Source organism: Oryctolagus cuniculus, chromosome 6 (genome assembly GCF_051225735.1).
Source record: "Oryctolagus cuniculus isolate XC-2025 breed Fujian yellow rabbit chromosome 6, ASM5122573v1, whole genome shotgun sequence".
NCBI lineage: Eukaryota > Metazoa > Chordata > Mammalia > Lagomorpha > Leporidae > Oryctolagus > Oryctolagus cuniculus.
In genome coordinates, this window is record NC_142872.1 from 18,188,008 (window position 1) to 18,207,351 (window position 19,344).

Genomic DNA, 19,344 nt, shown 5'->3' on the forward strand with positions numbered 1-19,344 from the left:
GGAGGTACCTTTCTCTGAAGGGAGGAGAGAACTTCCACTTTGACTATGACTTTGTCTAAATATAATCAGAGTTGTTGAACTCAAAAGGCCTTCATAGCCTTGGCACCTCATGACAAGAGCCTAGGGTGATTACTGACGCCATAAACAAGAGTGTCAATTTGTTAAGTCAACAACAGGAGTCACTGTGCACTTACTCCCCATGTAGGATCTCTGTCCTTAATGTGCTGTACACTGTGATTTCATGCTATAACTAGTACTCAAACAGTATTTTTCACTCTGTGTTTCTGTGTGGTTGCAAACTGTTGAAAGCTTTACTTAATATATACTAAATTGATCTTCTGTATATAAAGAGAATTGAAAATGAATCTTGATGTGAATGGAAGGGGAGAGGGAGTGGGAGATGGGAGGGTTGCAGGTAGGAGGGAAGTTATGGGGGGGAAAAGCCATTGTAATCCACAAGCTGTACTTTTTTATTTAAAGAATATAAATTTCCAGTTAAAAAAAAATGGCAGAGAGGAAATCATTAATTAACTTGATTTTATCAGTGTGCATTATATAGAGGTATTGGATTACACACTGTATTCTTGTATGCATATGATTACTGTGAATAAAAATTTAAGTATGATAAATAGAAAAATATTTGGAAAAATAGGCAAATCAGATTGAATTTCTTTTTTTTTTTTTTTTTTTTTTTTGACAGGCAGAGTGGACAGTGAGAGAGAGACAGAGAGAAAGGTCTTCCTTTTGCCGTTGGTTCACCCTCCAATGGCCGCCACGGCTGGCGCAATGCGGCCGGCGCACCGCGCTGATCCGATGGCAGGAGCCAGGTACTTATCCTGGTCTCCCATGGGGTGCAGGGCCCAAGCACTTGGGCCATCCTCCCCTGCCTTCCTGGGCCACAGCAGAGAGCTGGCCTGGAAGAGGGGCAACAGGGACAGAATCCGGCACCCCGACCGGGACTAGAACCCGGTGTGCCGGCGCCGCAAGGCGGAGGATTAGCCTAGTGAGCCGCGGCGCCAGCCCCAAGATTGAATTTCTATAACACAGCTGACACAGTCCTGATGCAGAAATCGGTGACGGTCCTGAAACTGGAACTGGGTGCAGTCCACGCCTGGGGATTCCCTGTAGTTCTTTTCTTGGCTGTGCATGTGGAAGAAAAGGACAAAAAGCTTCCCAGGGGTCAGAAACAGACGCCAGTAGTTTGGCCACATCCACCCTCGGCACTGCTAACAGCGGGGCCAATCTTTCTCCGATTATTAGGAAGTGGTGTTGTAGCAACTGGTGACAATGTAAGATCTGTCCCCTTTACCCCCGAGGGTCCTGTTTTCCCTGCATAGTCAGCGTGTATTTAGGATCTGACTGGAGGGAGCGTGGTGTGTGTAATTTAGAAAACTGAGCAAGGGACATGGCTTGGTGCAGCAACATGAAATGACTTCAGTTTGTTTTGGGAAGAGACTAAGTGAGGTTTTAAGTATCGTAGCCTTGATGTGTTATATCATACAGGAGCATTTGGGCACAGGGGTGTAATTGTGCTGAACACCACAGGGTGGGCTGTAATTGGCCTCTGTTTTCACATCTGTCTTGCCTGGAGGACTCCTGCTTTCTGATTCCAGGCCTGTAACATCTCTCCGACTGTGAATCACACTATTCCTGGCTAAAGGGAATGACCTTTGAGGGTGTGACCTAGGTGAGGTCAACTCTGATACCCTATTTTGCTGGCTGTAAAGACTGAATCAGGAGAGGCCATAGAGACTAAGATGTACTGAGTAGGGTCCACTTTCAAATGTGACTGGGCGATCAATTGCCTTAGTATTGAAATCATGAAACTTGAAGTCCATAGGTGACATTTTCAGCACTGTGTGAAGACAGCTTGTCTGCATTAGGAATTAAGGAGGCCGACACAAAGGAGCAACAGTAAGGTACAGAGATAGAACACTCTGACTGCTGAGTTTGTGAACCGTAGGTGTTGAGTGAAACAGTTCCTGCTTCTGACTCCTCAGTTATATAGGCAGTGCTTTTTTGTGGGCATTTCAGTAAAAAGTACTAAGACTATGAGAGAGTGACAACAGTACGGCTAGGCAATTATTGAAGTTTGGGAAAAGAAGCAAAGAAGTGGGAAGATGAAGGGAGGAAAGGCAAGGGAGGGCTGGACAGACATCTTTCATCATGGTGATTATGATGGCATGATTGTATGCCAACTAAAATCTTCCCAAAAGGGTAAGAACACAGAAATGGATTGAGTGGAAGGGTGCAGAAGTGTCGGGAGCAGGGGCTTTGGGACAGGCAGAGCTGAAGGTACTGCAAAACCTGCATAAAGAGTTGGCCTTTGATAGTCCCATTAGCATCTCCAGTTGTTCAGTACAGATGTTTGTCTTAAAAGTAACAGAGGCCCAATTAAAGTAATACAGTTGTGCTCACACAAACACTACAGAGATGGCTGACTCAGTGACTCAAAATGGTCACCAAGGACACAGGTGCCACCTGTTGTCAGCTCTATCATCCTCAACGGGTTGTCTGGTTTTTAGATACTTGTTAGACACCTGCAGCAATTGCAAGCAATCTATGTGGTGAGAAACATATCTCAATAAAAGAGATGGGCTTCTCTTTGATAATTTTTTAAAACCCCAGTGAACGCTTGTCTTCCAGCTCCCGGAGACCCCACCATGTTATGTGCTCATACCTAAGATAACCTCTTGTACCTGAGAGTGACACCCACATGGCCAACTCCTGTCCAACAAGACCTTTAAGCTCCTTTGAGCGCATGACTGCTTGCTACTGTAAGCTGAGTGGCAGCCAGGCCTGCAAGTGATAAATGGGGGAACAATTGTCGGGATATGGATTAGCAGTATCAGCTGGCAGTAAGGGTTATCTATTGGCTGGTGGGAAGGTGAGAAAAGACCATCTGGCAGCTTCTATGTTTTCAGTGAATTATCAGTGAGATGTGCTGTGGGGCAAGGGATGGTGGGGTTTGGGGGCGGGGGCAGAAATCTGAAGAGAGGGTTAGTATGAAATCGTATTTGAGGACAAAGTTGAGGGAAATTACTACCGCAGAGTGTAAAAGGCCAATTTACTTTCTAGGAGAAACACATACTAGTGTTTTGATTCCAGGCAGTGTTGACCCCTGTGAGACTCGTGTTCATTAATGTGAAGGGAAACCAGTCAGTCCTAACAGTGCATCCAGTCAAGCCAATTACGTGATTTCTTCTCTCTCCCCCATAACAATCAGAGTGCAAAGTGAACAGTTCTCTGGACCTGAGACTTAATTTGTTTTTCTTTTTTAATGGGGGTAAAATTCACAGAATGTATTACTTGCCATTTTTTAAAGTAGACACAGGGGCTGGTGCTGTGGTGTAGCAGGGAAAGCTATCGCCTGCAGTACAGGCATCCCATATGGGCGCTGCTTTGAGTCCCGGCTGCTCTACTTCTGATCTAGCACCCTGCTGTGGCCTGGGAGGGCAGTGGAGGCTGGCCCAGGTCCTTGGGCCCCTGAACCCACATGGGGGACCCGCAGGGAGCTCCTGCCTTTGGATCAGCCTGGCTCCGGCCATTCTGGCCATTTGGGAAGTGAACCAGTAGATGAAAGACCTTTCTCTCTTTTTCTGCCTCTGCCTCTCCCTCTTTGTAGCTCTGCTTTTAAAATAAATGGATGCATCTTAAAAAAAAAAGGAAAAGCATATACTGTCTTTTTAGAATTGTACATAGTCACCAAATAAACAAATGATAAACATACAGAAATATGTTTAAATACAGGGTCTTAAAAACACCTTCATTCAATTCTCCAAACTTTAAACATAATAATTTAGATGGTAGAAATGCAAGCTACAACCTACAAAGTGGTAGGAATATTAGACGGAATCTATAATGATCAAGAATATTTTTACCATTCATAATAGATTCTGAGATCTCATTTGTGGTAATAATTTTAATTACCTGTAGAATCGGAAGTAAGAATATAATTGAATGGTATACCTGAATTGCACAGTAATATATTAATTTTTAAATGCTTCTAAAATGTTCGATAAACCCTAAATTATTAAAGTGTATCCCAATCTCTATTATTAAGCAAAGAAAGCCTTCTAAATGGGACAGAGTGTTATTTTTTTATTTATGTAAATGAACAAATAAAAATCTCAGCTTTCTTTGCTTCTTGCCATTTGCTTTTTTTTTTTTTTTTTGACAGGCAGAGTGGACAGTGAGAGAGAGAGACAGAGAGAAAGGTCTTCCTTTGCCGTTGGTTCACCCTCCAATGGCCGCCGCGGCCAGCGCGCTGCGGCCGGCGCACCGCACTGATCCGATGGCAGGAGCCAGGAGCCAGGTGCTTTTCCTGGTCTCCCATGGGGTGCAGAGCCCAAGCACCTGGGCCATCCTCCACTGCACTCCCTGGCCACAGCAGAGGGCTGGGCTGGAAGAGGGGCAACCGGGACAGAATCCGGCGCCCCGACCGGGACTAGAACCCGGTGTGCCGGCGCCGCTAGGCGGAGGATTAGCCTAGTGAGCCGCGGCGCCGGCCCTTCTTGCCATTTGCTTTACTTTTACGTCTCCTGTCAAGAGTTTATGCCCAAATGCCGAAGGGAATTCTGGGAGGCAGGCAAGCCCCCAGTAGAAGTACCTGATGATGTACTTTTAATTTTCATGTATCTTTGAATTCTCTTGGCCAGGCTGTGATCTCCTCAAGGGTCCTTAATGTGTTTCCTTCCTCCGTGGAACTTCCTCACGAATGCCAGTTCTCAGTGGCTTTTCTCTTTGTCTGCATAATAAACTTGCCACCCACTTACATTGCTCTGCCCATGTGGCTAATTCCATTTCAAGTGCTGTCCTCCCAGTTGGAACCGAAAAGCCCTGTGAAAATGAAAACAGGGATTTTCCTTCTTTGTAAAAAGGTCTGGTCAAAGCTGAGGTCCAGTCAACACGTGCTAAGGAATGACTGAGATCATGCAGGCTAAGAACTGGGTGCAGTTGTCTGCCTAAGAGAACCTGTCCACCATCCCGCTGTCAAGGTGCTATAGGCCCACTTGCAGCTGGACTGGCGTTTGTGGAGAATGGGCCATTGTTCATTTCTACTCAACGCTGTGAGACCGACTTCAGCTGCACGTGAACAGGGTGGTGCCTGCCTCCCCGGTGTTGTGGCATTCCCTAGCATCCATTTATCCATATCCTTCCAGGACTTCCTCGGGGAAACACACACCAAATTCGCCTACCTCTTAAACACAGCAAAAAGTTAAAAAGAAAAGTGAGTGTTAGATAAGCACAGTAGTCAGCATTTGGAGCCTTTCAAAGTAAAACCAGAAATCCAGGCCCTCTCGTTTCAACCACAGCAGAGGCAAAAGTGACTTTGTGCTCCTCCTAAGACAGGTCCCTCTGTCAGCTTTTACTGTGAACACCAAAAAGATGGGCAGAGAGCCAGAGGGGGTTCACGCGCCACCGTGCGGGCGCCGTCTTTGGCCTTGGAGGAGCTTTCTCGCGGTTTGTCTCCAGGGCCTTGGTCATGAACTCGGTCTCTGTAGATGAAGGTACCCCTGAGAATGCTGATTGATCCTTGTACATCCATGCTTGTTGAGCAGATTGAGTTGAATCGAGCTGGATTCTGATCGTTTACGTCCAAGTCACCACCACTATTAGGGGAAGACGGGTTGTCTGCTAACATTTTTAGTGAATTGCTTCGGTTCTCATTTTCCCAGTGAGCCATCTGGGCTCCTGCTATGTGCAGTCCACAAATACGACTTGGAGTCCTTCAGTGAAGATCAGTGCTTAGAGCAGAAGTCTAGAAACCACAGAGGTGCTGCCTCACCTCTTTAATCCTCCACAGGACATCCCCGTTGTATTATCATCTGTGTATCCGCTGTGCATTTCTTTACAACTACCTACATTCACTTTCCTGAAACAGTCAACACACTCTTGTCGTTCACCTGTGTCTGATGTAGCACCGGGGCAGGGTTAGCCATAAAGGCCGCGTGAAGTTCCCGAGAAAGATGAGTGAAGAGGGAAACCCCCTCGTCCTCTCATCTGCTACGAACAAGAGGTTTCTTCCCCAGAGACAGGGAGCCTGGGACTTTGCCTCCTTTGGAGGATGGTCACTGAAATTCCCTTGGCCAGGAAACAAGGAATCAAAGTTAGAGGAAATTAGGAGAAGAGGCATAAAGCCCGGTTTTGACTGTAGACGGAATTCCTCGGGGCTTCCTGAACGGTGAACCCCTCTTCTGCAGGTTCTGAAGCCGCCAGCACGACAGCGGAGTGAGTTCGGGACAGCAGCTAACGTTTTACAGCGCAGCCGCACAGCAGAATCTTCCATGCGGTGCTTGACTCTCAGACGTTGAGTTCTCATTTTAGTATCATTTCTTTCTCCTCTTTCCTTTTGGATATCAGGCGTGTTTGGAGGGCCGTTTCCAAAAGGCTGGGGGCTAGCCCTGTTGGTAGATAAACACTTGCAGCATTGTGCAATGGGACCTCAAGGTGCAAGGTGAGTGCTTGCCACTGCATGTCCGCAGGAGGAAGAGACAAAAGTCCTTTATCCCGCCTTTGTGAGGTGGTGATACACAGGAGGATTAAGACTCGCAGTTCAAACAGTTAACACACGGCGAAGAATCTCAGCAAAGGTGCTCCTGGCCAATTTGCTTGTATCTTACAGGATTTGGCAGAATTCTCTGTCCCTCCTTGTTGGGGAATTCATGATCTAACTTGGATATAGCAAAGTAACACAGTACAGAGCTATTACGTGTACCATGATCATAAAGTCAGTGACTTTGCAGTTGAGACAAAAACATAGGTCTTCTGGCTCCAAGTTGAGATCGCATAGCCTTGGGTCGGACCTGAGCTAACCTTGTCTGAGTCAAAAGGATGTTCAATCAGAAATTCTCTACAGAAAGGAAAGAGATGAGGTTGGTGTCTCTATAACAATGGAGCAAAATGGCAGCCAGAGAAAGGTCCCAGGTCTTGGAAGAAAATAAATTCCTCCTGAGAAGTCAGCAGGTGGAGAAAAATTGCTGGGTTTCCCACAGTAAAGGAACGACGTCCCATGCTTCATCCTAGGCAGCCTCAGAGCCAGGAACCCAGAACTGGGGGCAGACCAATATACCCAAGTGTAACCTCTTTTTGGCTGTGGGAACTTTGGGAATTTAGTTGACCACTAATAGCATCTAGTTCCTGAATGTTTAAAGGGTGATAACAAAAAATATCAGTAAAACAACTTACAGGATTTTGAACAGAATAATTGTGTGTGTTTGTGTGTGTGTGTGTGTTAAGACTTGTTCATTCATTTGAAAGGCAGAGGGACACAGAGAAAGAGATACACAGAGGGAGAGGGAGGGAGGAAGGGAGGGAGGAAGAGAGAGAGAAAAAGAGAGAGAGAGGATCTTCCATCTGCTGGCTCACTCCTTCTCAAATGGCCAAAATAGCCAGGACTGGATCGGGGGAAGCGGGGATCCAGGAAGATCACTTTGGTCTCCCCTGTGGGTGGCAGCAGCTCCAATGCTTACACTGTCTCCTGCTGTCTTCCCAGTTGCCTTAACAGGGGTGTGGATCAGAAGTAGAGCCGTGGGGACTGAAACCGTTGCTCCAGTGTGGGACACAGGCCTGCCAGCAGTGGTTTAACCTGCTGTGCAGGAGCACCCACCCCAGCGAGAGTGTTTTCAGCAGAGGACTAAGTAAGGTGACTTTTACAGGTAGCCTCCTGCAGCATGTCTCATATGGTGTCATCACCAACCCAATGTTAGTGACTGCCATTTCCATGGACTTTTCTCACTTGTGGTCTAGATCATGGAGTTTTATGATCAGGTGTAGTATCCATGTGATACCCCTAGCAGCAAGTAATAGAACATGCCTCAAAAGTAAGGAAACTTCGAGACTGGTTGATAGAGCGCTCTGGGAGACAGCAGGGGATGGTTCAGGTGCTTGGATCCCTGCCACCCATAGCGGGGACCCAGATGAAGTTCCCAGCTTCTGGCTTTGGCCTGGCCCAGGCCTGACTGTTGTGGGCATTTGGAGGTGAATCAGCAGATGGAGGATTCCGCCCCCCCCTCCCCTCAGTGCACCCCACTGTCATTCCACCTTTCAAATAAATAAATTTTAAGAAATAATTTTTAAAAAGTACGTCTATAATGTCATCAAGAGCCCAAGTTTTGGGGTCAGTGTTGTGGCCTAACATTTGAAGCTGCCATCTGCAGTGCCGACATCCCATAAGGCCAGTTCAAATCCGGGCTGCTCTACTTTCCAATCTAGCTCCCTGCTAATGTGCCTGGGAGAACACTGGAAGATGTTACATATCCTTGGGTCCCTGCACCCAAGTAGGAAACCTGGATAAATCTCCTGGCTTTGCCCTGGCCTACCCCTGGCAGTTGGGGAGTGAACCAGCAGATGGGTGTCGCTCCCCGTCTTCGTGGAGGAACGACACAGGACCCTGCGCTGTTCTTTTGTCTGCTCGGCCCTCCCCGGTTTGCTGCTGGTTCTTCCCGGGTTGGCTACCGACCCTTCCACCTCTGTGGAAGGGCGGTTCCCCCTAGCCACTTTCCCCACTTCCGTGGGGGAGCGGCACACCGCCAGCCGGCTCTCTCGGGGGCTGCACAGGTGTTCCTTCAGATGTTCCCCTTAGATGTTCCTGGTGCATGTTCTCTCTCTCCTCCTTTATAGTCCTCCTCCGCCAATTCCAACTCGGCCGCCCACACGCCGAGTACGCTGCTCTCCTCCAATCAGGAGCAGGATCAGCTCCTGGAGGTCATCACTCAAGTTGGCAAGAGGCAGCTGCGTAGAAGCTGTTTTCTCCTCTCCCAGCGCCATATTGTGGGAGAGCAGATGCATAGAATAAGTCTTAATTCCAGTAACTCAGTCCAGTCCGGGTTGCTCCCCACAATGGGAGATGTCTCTCCCTCTCTGACTTTCAAACAAATAAATTTTTTTTTTGACAGGCAGAGTTAGACAGTGAAAGAGACAGATAAAGGTCTTCCTTCTGTTGGTTCACCCCCCAAATGGCCCCTATGGCCGGTGCTGTGCTGACCCGAAGCCAGGAGCCAGGTGCATCCTCCTGGTTTCCCACGCAAGTGCAGGGGCCCAAGCACTTGGGCCATCCCCCACTGCCCTCCTGGGCCACAGCGGGGAGCTGGACTGGAAGAGGAGCAACTGGGACTAGAAGTAGCGCCCATTTGGGTGCCGGCGCCGCAGGTGGAGGATTAGTCAAGTGAGCCACGGCGCCGGCCCCCAAACAAATAAATCTTAAAAAAAAAGCCAAAGTTTTTCCAGTTGACTACTCTTCCTTTGTGGAACCCCTATATGTCTAGTGTTCCTGATGTATGGTACCTACAGTAGAATTCACATTTGGTAGGTAAAGAGAAATGTTTCTCCATATTATGAAAATTCTTCCTGTACAGCACAGGCAACCCAGACAAGCTCACCTCTCCTTATACAACAACTGTTGCTGGAGAGAAGCTGGGTTCTGGTAGATTTGGGCCTTGTTCCAGCAGCACTGAAGTTGGGATTGTCAAGATCATCAGAGCCCACTTCTGGGGCTGAGCTCAGTCTTAGGTATGGAGCGTCAAAGCCGGTATCCCCTACTGGAAGTGAGTTCTGATGCTCATATCTGTATCCTTGGCCAAATTCTGCAGCCTTGTTGAAAGTCAATCTTGTTATCTGCAACATGGGGGTGAAATAGCATGAACTCCTTCCTGTGCTTGGCAGACAATTGAGATACTGACATAAATTTGAAAGCAAAAGGCTCTGCAGAGTGTCTGGTATATGGTGAGTGCCCCCAAAATGTTAATTATTACTGATAGGATTATTTGTTTCATGTTAGAACTTTTTATATTATCTGCTTTCTGGCTAAAGTGGAAGTTTTCTGAGGCTATGGACAACACTGTGTTCATTTTTTTATCTTTAATTCTTGCATATAATCAATAGCCAGCTTATTTCTTTAACAAATAAGTAAATGAAAATCTGTTGAGTGATTGAAGGAAGGACAGAAACAGTGGGAGGTAATTTAAAAGAAAGTCAAATGATGTCTGGGTAGATTACAGGTCAGATAGGGTATGTGGAAAAAAAAGGGGTCTGGTTGAGAGAGAAGAGATTTAAGGAAAAATATCTCAGATACAGAGAAACACTTTTTCTGACATATAGAAATTTGCAGTAGCTGACCAAACCAAGTGCCATTTGAGGTCAGGGTCTGTAGCTCACAGAGCTATGATGTCTCAGATACTTTGCTTTATAATCTAATAAATAAAAAAAAATAGATACACCCAGGTGAATGCTTACTATGGTCTAGAGGAGGTAGATTTCTTCTTTCATTATTGTAATAATAAAAGCTGCTGCGTGCTGGGTGTGTTCCAGGCATTGTGCTAGGTGTTTCTGCCATACAGACTCACATGATCCTCACAACCTACCTGGGATACTATTCTCTTCATCCACATCACCATTTGTGGACCAGACCACCAAGCCCAGAGAAGCCAAGCAAGTTGCTGAAATCACACACAAAGTTAATAGAAAAACATGTGCACTCTGATACACAGCACCTGACGGCTTAGGCAGGTGGCTCCCTGCTACCCACATGGGAGACCCAAACGGAGTTCCAGGTTCATGTCTTTGAGCTGACCCGACCCTGGCTGTTAAAGGTACTAGGGGAGAAAACCAGCGGATGAAAGGGCTTGGTCTCTCTCTCTCTCTTTCTCTCTTTCTCTCTTTCTCTCTCTCTCTCTCTCTCTCTCGCACACACACACACACACACACACACACTCTCTGTTTCTCTCCCTATGTCTCTTTGCCTTTAAAATAAATACGTTTTTAAAAAGTTAATATAAAAACTGAAAATTTTTCCCGCCGTTGGACTGCGCTGTATCTGTAACACAGTAGAAAGGTGCTCAGAGCAGCCAGACCGCATTCCCAGTCCACTGTGCACCCGGGACTGAACCGTGCTGACAGTCACGAGAAGCATCATAGGTCTCTGAGGTCACCGATAAGCAGAAGGCATGGCCCGCAGCTCACGGCATGTATGTGCCCTCTGGCCCTCGCTGGTGCTTTCATCATTCCCAGCATCTAACATAATGGCTGTAGGGAGTGCCAACTGGGCAAGCATTTGCTAACTGAACTGTTGTGCGGCTGGATAGATGCATGGGTGGATGGACACCAGTTATGTGATGTGCTCACCTTATTTTCATAGCAGACCTAGCTCTTCATACCTCCCCATTTAATACATCATCAGTATCTCCATATACCCTGCTGCTTCTTTGATGAACACACAGGGGACTGGGAACTCCCATTCTTTCTAAAAGCTGTAGCCCCCAAGAATTAAGTTTTAGGAACTCGTGTGTGAAGCACAGGACAGATTTCCGATCCAGCTGTACAAATAAAGTGAAATCTTGAACAGTGAAGAAGTCTGATAGGACCTGTGCTGGGGATTTCTCTGCCCATTGTCATGATGTGGTCTCACTTTTGCCCAGAAAGATCTTCATTATTAAAAATAAAAACAAATCAGTACTCTCTGCTGCTTTTTCTGTATTCATCACTTGTCATCTAAGAGAAATGTATCAGAAGCTAATTTCATATTTAATAGACAATGGTGAAAGACCATTCATTTATAAGTTGATCTCTTCAAGGGAGTGGTGCTTACCCTTACCAGAAAATATCTTTAGCTTGCAGTCTCGGAAGGAACAAAATTGAAACTGCTTGAACGAGTTTCCTGGCTGGAGAAAAAACTAGAGGCTTTGGACCATAAGGAAACCAGTGGGGAGCCATATGAAAAAATAGTTCATTTGAAAGACCAGGTATGTTGGAGACAAAAATTTTGTCTTTATTTTAAATGTTACTTCATTTTACACAAACTGACAATTTCCCAAAGCCATTTTGGCTGGATTGAAAGTTCATCTTTATGTTCACAATGTTAAGTAATACTTACGTTTGCTGAAAATAACTGTATTTGTATATGAATATTGACATAGATACAAAAATGAACTCTGTTAGCAGTAGTTTTAAAGCTTGCTGTGTATCCTTTTGAATAATACGAGTAGAACCTCCTGTTCATTTTGTAAATGGCATAGACTGCAAATGTTTCTCAGTTGTCAGGGTTGAGTCATAGCAAGGAATGATTTTATTCTGTGTCGTAAAACAAGTAGATCATAAAATTTGGCATCTGCTTTTAATCAATTGCTTTGTAAGAGATAAGTAATCTGTGAATCTCTGGACATTTGGGTGTGAATTGTTGTATAATGGATCCTCAAAAAATTCATGGAAATGGAAATTGAAGGATATGTTTACTAGGATTTGCCTCATATAACTTCATCTGTTGTTCAAACTGCAAGCATTGTGACTGCCTCAGAAATACACTCCTAGGTTTTTCCAAGGCAGTGCATAGATATGTCGTGCTAGCATTCATGCAGTCCACCAAGCTGGCATATTTTCATGTCCTTGTCCTGAACATGTTTGTGTGATTTGTCCCTGGGCTCTCCAGTGCCAGGAAGTTGGAGTGGGAACAGGAGGGGTGGCCTCTGGGATGCTGATTTGCAGAACATCTGAGATGAGGATGTCCTTGGCACAACTTGAGAGCTGGGACACATGTGTACCTGGAATCTTTTGCTTTGTCAGAGGGAGAGACGTACATTAAACTTTTCTGCTTTGCAGTGCATTGAGAAATTGCAGGCTGAGGTCACAGCATCCCAGGAACTGCTTGCAGCCCATGTAAGTGTTGTTCGTCTTTTCTAACCCTTACTTCATGGCCTTGTTACACTGGAACTGGGCCCTAAGTCATGCGCGTGGTTTGTTCACCTTAAACCAAATCACAAGACTACAAGTCAGTCATTGTATTGCCTCTACAGAGTCGCTTTGCATAAGTAAAATCCCAATTTTTGGTTATGATAAAATTTACAAAATGAGCTTTTGTATATAATCACATGATCTAATGTGGCTCTATCACAGTAGGAGAATTGGTAACACAGGTGGAAAGAAAAGGAAGCTAGGCTGGTGTAGTCAACAGATGGAGGTGGAGAGTTGTGACAATTGCTGACACGGGGTGCGGGTGGAAAGCTGTGCACATTAAAATCTCAGGTACATGAGAAAAGTTTCTTAAAGCAAAAAGCCCAGGGATTCCTGTCTTCCTGTGTGTGTGGGGGGGGGGGGGCTGACACTTTGTCTATCCCCAGGATCCAAGGTTCGGGTGCTGCTGATGCTGCCAGTCTTTGGGCAGCACTGTTTTATATATTCATTCTAACCCTGTTGGAATTTTTAGGCAAATGACTTTATAAATCAGAGTGTGTAATTTTGTTTGCTTTTGCAAGTTCTCCCCATGAATTCCTGGGGCAAATGGCATTTATACTTAAGCCTGTGTTTGCTCAAAAGATAACTGAGGCACATGTCCTGTCACAATACCCTGCACACTCATACTTATAGACCTGCCTCCCTGCACCTGCTGAGATTCAGAACAACCCTGATGTCGTAAAGCACTTTCCCTGGTCTCTGGTGTCCTCTGGTTAGTCACCTCCTCCATCCTGGCTGCTCCAGGATCACTTGTCTAGGGATGTCGGCCAGGCATGGTAAATGGCCGGTCCCAACAACACCAGGCTCCTGGGACAGATCAGAGACCCAGGGGCTGCCATCCTGCCCACCTGCAGAATAGAATGCAGTTTATTAAGTCCCTTCGGGGTTTGAAGTGAGCTCACCTGGAGAAAACCTTGGTAACTGTCCTATTTTTTGGTGCTGGAGAAAAGCAAAGCTGACCTGCCCTGGCAGTTCGCAGAGCTTTTAAATCAAAATTCAGAATCTTTTTTAGCCTTGAATAGCATTTGACCCAAACTGAAAATGACTGCCTTTGTGGAGCTGTGACAAATTCAAGGAGAAGTGAGTCCCATTAGCCCAGCATTATGTTGCAGATGCCTGACCCTATTGTTGTCCAAGGATGTCACACTCTTAACAGATTCCCACCGACAGCCCGGAAATCCTTAAAGAGAGCAGATGTGGTCACTAAAGTTCTGATATTGGCTTCACGAGAAAAAAGTTATCATTGTTGTAGGGAACTTCCTGAGGAGTCCTCTTCCACTGCCTGGTTTTTGGGGATCCTATTCCGTGCGGCTCCTATCCCCCACTTGTTTCTGCTGGGATTGCCCCCTCACATTACAGTATGAGTGAGATTTTTCACAGGGAACCGTCCACCACTCATGGTTCTATACAGCAGTGTGTTCATCAAGGTTATGCTTTAACTCATCGAGAACATTCTAAACGAAAACAGTTTTCTGGGACCGGCATTGTGGCATAGCAGGTAGAGTCCCCGCCTACAGTGCTGGCATCCTATATGAGCCAGTTCGAGTCCCAGCTGCTCCACTTCCAATCCAGCTCCCTGCTAATGCGCCTGAGAAAGCACCTGAAGATGGCCCGAGTGCTTTGGTTCCTGCACCCACATGGGAAATCTGAATGAAACTCCTGACTCCTGGCTGGCTTTGGCCTGACCCAGCCCTGGCCCTTGTGGACATTTGGAGAGTGAACTAGCAGATGGAAGATCTCTCCCTGTCTCTCCTTCTCTTTCTTTCTTTCTTTTTTTGACAGGCAGAGTGGACAGTGAGACAGACAGAGAGAAAGGTCTTCCTTTGCCATTGGTTCACCCTCCAATGGCCACCCGGCTGGCGCGCTGCGGCTGGCGCACCGCGCTGATCCGATGGCAGGAACCAGGTGCTTCTCCTGGTCTCCCATGGGGTGCAGGGCCCAAGCACTTGGGCCATCCTCCACTGCACTCCCGGGCCACAGCAGAGAGCTGGCCTGGAAGAGGGGCAACTGGGACAGAATCCGGCGCCCCGACTGGGACTAGAACCCCGTGTGCCGGCACCGCAAGGCGGAGGATTAGCCTAGTGAGCCACGGCGCAGGCCTCTCCTTCTCTTTCTAACTCTGCCTTTCAAATAAATAAATACATCTTTAAAACAAACAAACAAACAAACAAAAAACAGCTTCAACAGCAGTGTTCATTGAGAGAGGACTCTATGACCTCTATGTGGAAGCTGCTTCAGGTACTGTCTATTTTGAATCTCAATCCAAGCCAATAAAAGGTGGCCATTATTTTTCAGATAAGAAAACTGCATCTTACAAAGGGTAAATCACTCATCACACTCTGAAACCCACGCTTTTGCTATCACAACTTGCTGCCTCTCCAAATTAGATTCTCCATCCACCTGCCATCTGAGGTATCAAGTGGTGTTTGTGCAGCCTCTGTCTCCAGCCCCCTCTCCTCTTTGTGTTCTCTCCTAGTGATCCATCAGTTCATAACGCTTCAGTTTTCACTTCCATGCAAATAAACAACTGCTTTCACCCCCTACCAAGTTCCTTTTATCTTAATCATCCTCTAATTATAGCCCTGTAATGTTTTCGTGGGCATCTCTGAAAGCATTGTTCTTGGAGAAGGCATTCCATAGGATGCTAAAAGATACTCGGAGAAAAAAAAAAAAAAAAGGAGATAGGGGTTGGAAGAAAATGGAGTTAAACATCACCTATTCCCTTCTCCTAATTCCTCTGTTTGAATTCCCTGATCATGCTGAGCAATACCATATGCCGTTTTTTATTCTCCATTCAGACTTCAAAGCAGTGGGAAAACCCTACCTCCTTTGGTCTCCATCCTGCATTTACTTAGTTGTCAGGCCCTCAGTATGTTTCTACAAATCATCTCAGCTCTGAGTCTTGTGTCCTGTTTTACTGCCATTTCCCTATATTTTTTAATCATCTTATGTTTTATTGGTTGTGGCTGGCACCGCATCCCTACCACAAGGGATGTCAGAGTCTCCCAGCAGTTCCACTGCCCATCAGGGAGTAGCCCACCTGTTCTGAACCCATGAATCCCTGTGTGCAGAGAAGAAGAGGGACAAAATCCACATGTAAAGATGTGGAGTGGGTATAGGAAACCAGACAGCATGGAAGGATAGCACCCATAGGGAGAATGTGACCCAATGGAGTAGCAGAGAAGAGAAAGAGCACCAAGGGGGTGGCAATGGAACATTCTAGATGTGGTGTGAGTTTTCGGAAATGGGAGACTGAAGGATTTCCAAGGGGTCTGTGGATGCTGATGCTCAGGAAGTGACTGTTAATAGAGTTCCCGGCAGCCTGTAAGGTACCTGATCGCCCTTGGCATTGGAGAGACAAGTCTAAAGTTCAGAATCTTAGTCTGGACTGTGCCTCCTGAAGTGTAACTAACACCTGTAGGACCTGACCAGGAGGAATCTCCTTGTTTCCCTGCCTCCGTCCAATGTGAGTCCCTACCCCTCTGGCCCTCTGCTCTCTCACCCCCTCTCCCTGCCTCACGCTGAGCCCCTGGGGAAATAGGGCCCCCTGGTGCTTTATGCCTCCAGGAGCCTTTGATGCCCTGTGACTTTGCGCACAGCGTCCTCTTGGTCTGGGACGTCTTTCCCTGTCCTCATCTTCTAGTGGCTCGTCCCCTCCTGGCAGGACTCGGGTCGGGGGTCAACTTCTCCCGCTGTCCTCAGATAACTTTCTCTGGATTCCCAAGGCCTCCTATACGGACATCAATTTGAGCTGTTAAAGGAAACACTTTAAACAACCTAAATTTAACAGAGTTTATTTGAGCAAAGAACAATACGTGAATCAGACAGCACTCAGAACAAGAAGTCCAGAGAGCTCTACCCAGCCACGTGAACAGTGAGCTTTTATAAGGCCAAACACGGAAGCCAAGTAGAGAAATCACCTGACCGGCTACAGCTCAGCATTTGCCTTTTCTAGGTGTGGAGGAATGAGACATGTGACTTGTTTGAGCATGGTCTGATCAGTTGGCTCCCAGTGATTGGCTGAAACCCCAAAGTTTATTACAAAAAGTAGACTCCTAAGAGGGTTTTGGTTGTCTACATACCAAGTTAAGTTGTAGTTTGATGCATAGGAGCTCAAAGGACAGACAGGCTCAGGCCAATAGCCATTTGCTTCTTTAGTATAGCACAGGTCAATATACTACACTGTGTTAACATTACTTGTTTATACATCTGTCTGCCATTAGACTCTAAAGTCACTGAGAAATAGGCCAGGCAGGTGTCTCTGTTTTCAGTACACCAGTGGCAGGGCTGTGTTTACTGGAACCACTCACTGGCAGCTATGACATTCATATGTTTGCTCATTCATTTGTCCATTTATTCAAGGTATCAACTGAACACCTGCTATGTCAAGAACTGTGTGTGAAGAAGGCCAACTCCCAGATCTGGAGCTCAGCTAGTGCAGTAGAATAAAGGCCACAAGAGACACCCAAGACCTCCACACTAGAGGGAGGGGCCCCCCTGTCTGGGGAGCGGGAGAGGCTTGTCACATTGGGTAGGCTGGCGGTAGAAGCTCGCAATGAATGGGTTCTAGAGAGGGAAGGCCCAGCCTGCAATGGAATGGATGCTTGCATTTGGAGGCCTCCTCAGTGAATTTAACTTCCTGTACTGAGTACCCCCAAGTGTGCCATGCAGCTGCGCCCTAGGAGCTTTGCTCATGGTCTTTCAACCTGGAATGCCTGTCCCTGCCGTGGAGTTCGCTGCTTTGTCCCCATTCTTCATCAAGACGGTTTCTTCCAAGCATGGGCATCTCGTAGTTAAGATGTCTGTTAGGACACCTCCATTGCTTACTGGAGTTCTTGGTTTGAAACGGCACTGCACCAGCTTCCTGCCAATGCAGATCCTGTGAACGGAGGGCTGAAGTAGCTGAGTTTCTGACACCCACCTAGGAGATTTTGATGGAGTTACCTGCTCCCAGCCTTGGCCTTACCAGTCCTTGTTGCTGTGAGCATTTGGAGAGCAAACCAATGGATGGGAACTCTCTGTCTCCGACTCACAAGTAAAGATTTTTTTTAAGATTTTTTAAAAGATTTTTTTTAAAGATTTGCTTGTTGATTTGAAAGTGTCAGTTATACAGAGAGAAGGAGAGGCAGAGAGAGAGAGAGGTCTTCCATTCGCTGGTTCAGTCCCCAGTTGGCCACAGCTGCACTGATCTGAAGCCAGAAGCTTCTTCTAGGTTTCCCACATGGGTGTAGGGGTCCAAGGACTTGGGCCATCTTCTACTGCTTTCTCAGGTCATATCAGAGAGCTGGATCAGAAGTGGAGCAGCTGGGACTCAAACCAACACCCATATGGGGTGGCGACACTGCAGGTGGCGGCTTTACCTGCTATGCCACAGTGCCGGCCCCCATACATTTTTTTTAAAGTTGCTCCTTCTAGGAAGTTCTCCCTGACCATCCACTCATGAATAACCTCTCCTTCCTTGGTGTTTCCACAGCACTTCTCTTTAGCTTTTTCTAATCACTTGTGACACTGTGTCCCACCGCAGAATGACGGGACACGACTGTTCTCTAAAACAGAGGTGCTGCAAAACAGGGGCCACATCTATTTATCTGAAAGTCTCCCAGAGTCTGGCTCAGTGCCTTGTAAGGTTTCATTGAAATGAGTTGTTAAAATGGCCAGGTTAAAGCCAAGTTATTTGACACCTACAGGAGTATACTTTCTGTGTCTGGGAAAATTATTCTGTGGAAAGGATTGGATTCATACAGATGCCAGTAGCATAATGCATTACTTTAAGGATGATACTGTTCAAAGTGTAACATTGAGCAGACACAATATAGTGATCTTTTAGGGTAGAATAGCAGAAAGAAGGCACACACTTGTGGGAAACCCTTCTGTTAGTGAAGAGAAATACCTAAAGGAAGCATGGTCTAAACATGAAGATTAACAAGCTGGTGTCTTGACTTGCTTTTGTTAAAATTCCACTCATCCAGAACACAATAGTTGAATCATATTGTGTAATTAAATTGATAGCTATAAAATGGAGAGAAGACACAAGCCCTGACATTTCAGAGTTACCATTTGCTGATACTTTGATGATTAAAATCTCACCCTTTGAGCTTGACTGTGCGGAGTCCCAGCTTATTCTTTGAGAAAGTGGAAAGCATTGCTCCTTGAGCCACCTCCTGGGCTGAACTGCCCTGGGGGTTCTTGTCACCCCTTTTCAGAAGATCACTAATCCACTTAGAAGCCTACATGGGATAAAACAAACATTTGGAGAGAATGTTTATAATCACTTAAAGATAGTCGCTCCTGTTAAGATAATTAGAGTTAGGACTTGGTATTCTTAAAGAAAAGCTCCTTTTAAAATTAATCTCTCCGAATGTTTTAATCCATTTCTTGCCTTGTTTTGGTGCTTGCAAGTATAAATGCTCAGCGCTGTCTGCCCACTCTGTTCTTGTTGCGCTGATTTTTTGCGATGCACCAGAGCTCTTTCTCTTCCCCTTGTATTCCAATGGACACCCCAGCTCTTGGTGTCCAGCTACCCAGGGGACCTGACCAGCTTCAAGAGTACAATAGCATTCAGTGGATTATCTGCAAAATGAAAAGCTGGGTAGGCCCTCATGGGTTATGTGTTTCTCTGTG

General features: G+C 46.3%; 1 protein-coding gene across 12 annotated transcripts in view; it reads left to right on the forward strand.

Moving 5' to 3' along the window:
- The window catches only part of CCDC192 (coiled-coil domain containing 192), a 310,484-nt gene that overhangs the window by 38,557 nt on the left and 252,583 nt on the right, over positions 1–19,344 (forward strand). For all 12 annotated transcript variants that reach the window (XR_016235323.1, XR_016235326.1, XR_016235325.1 and 9 more), the window contains 2 exons: positions 11,607–11,738; positions 12,592–12,648. Coding sequence is in view for 7 of the 12 variants with exons in the window: in XM_089334911.1 (XP_089191037.1) it covers positions 11,607–11,738; positions 12,592–12,648 (189 nt within the window). In the remaining 5 variants the exon portion in view is untranslated. The remainder of the gene's footprint in view (positions 1–11,606; positions 11,739–12,591; positions 12,649–19,344) is intronic.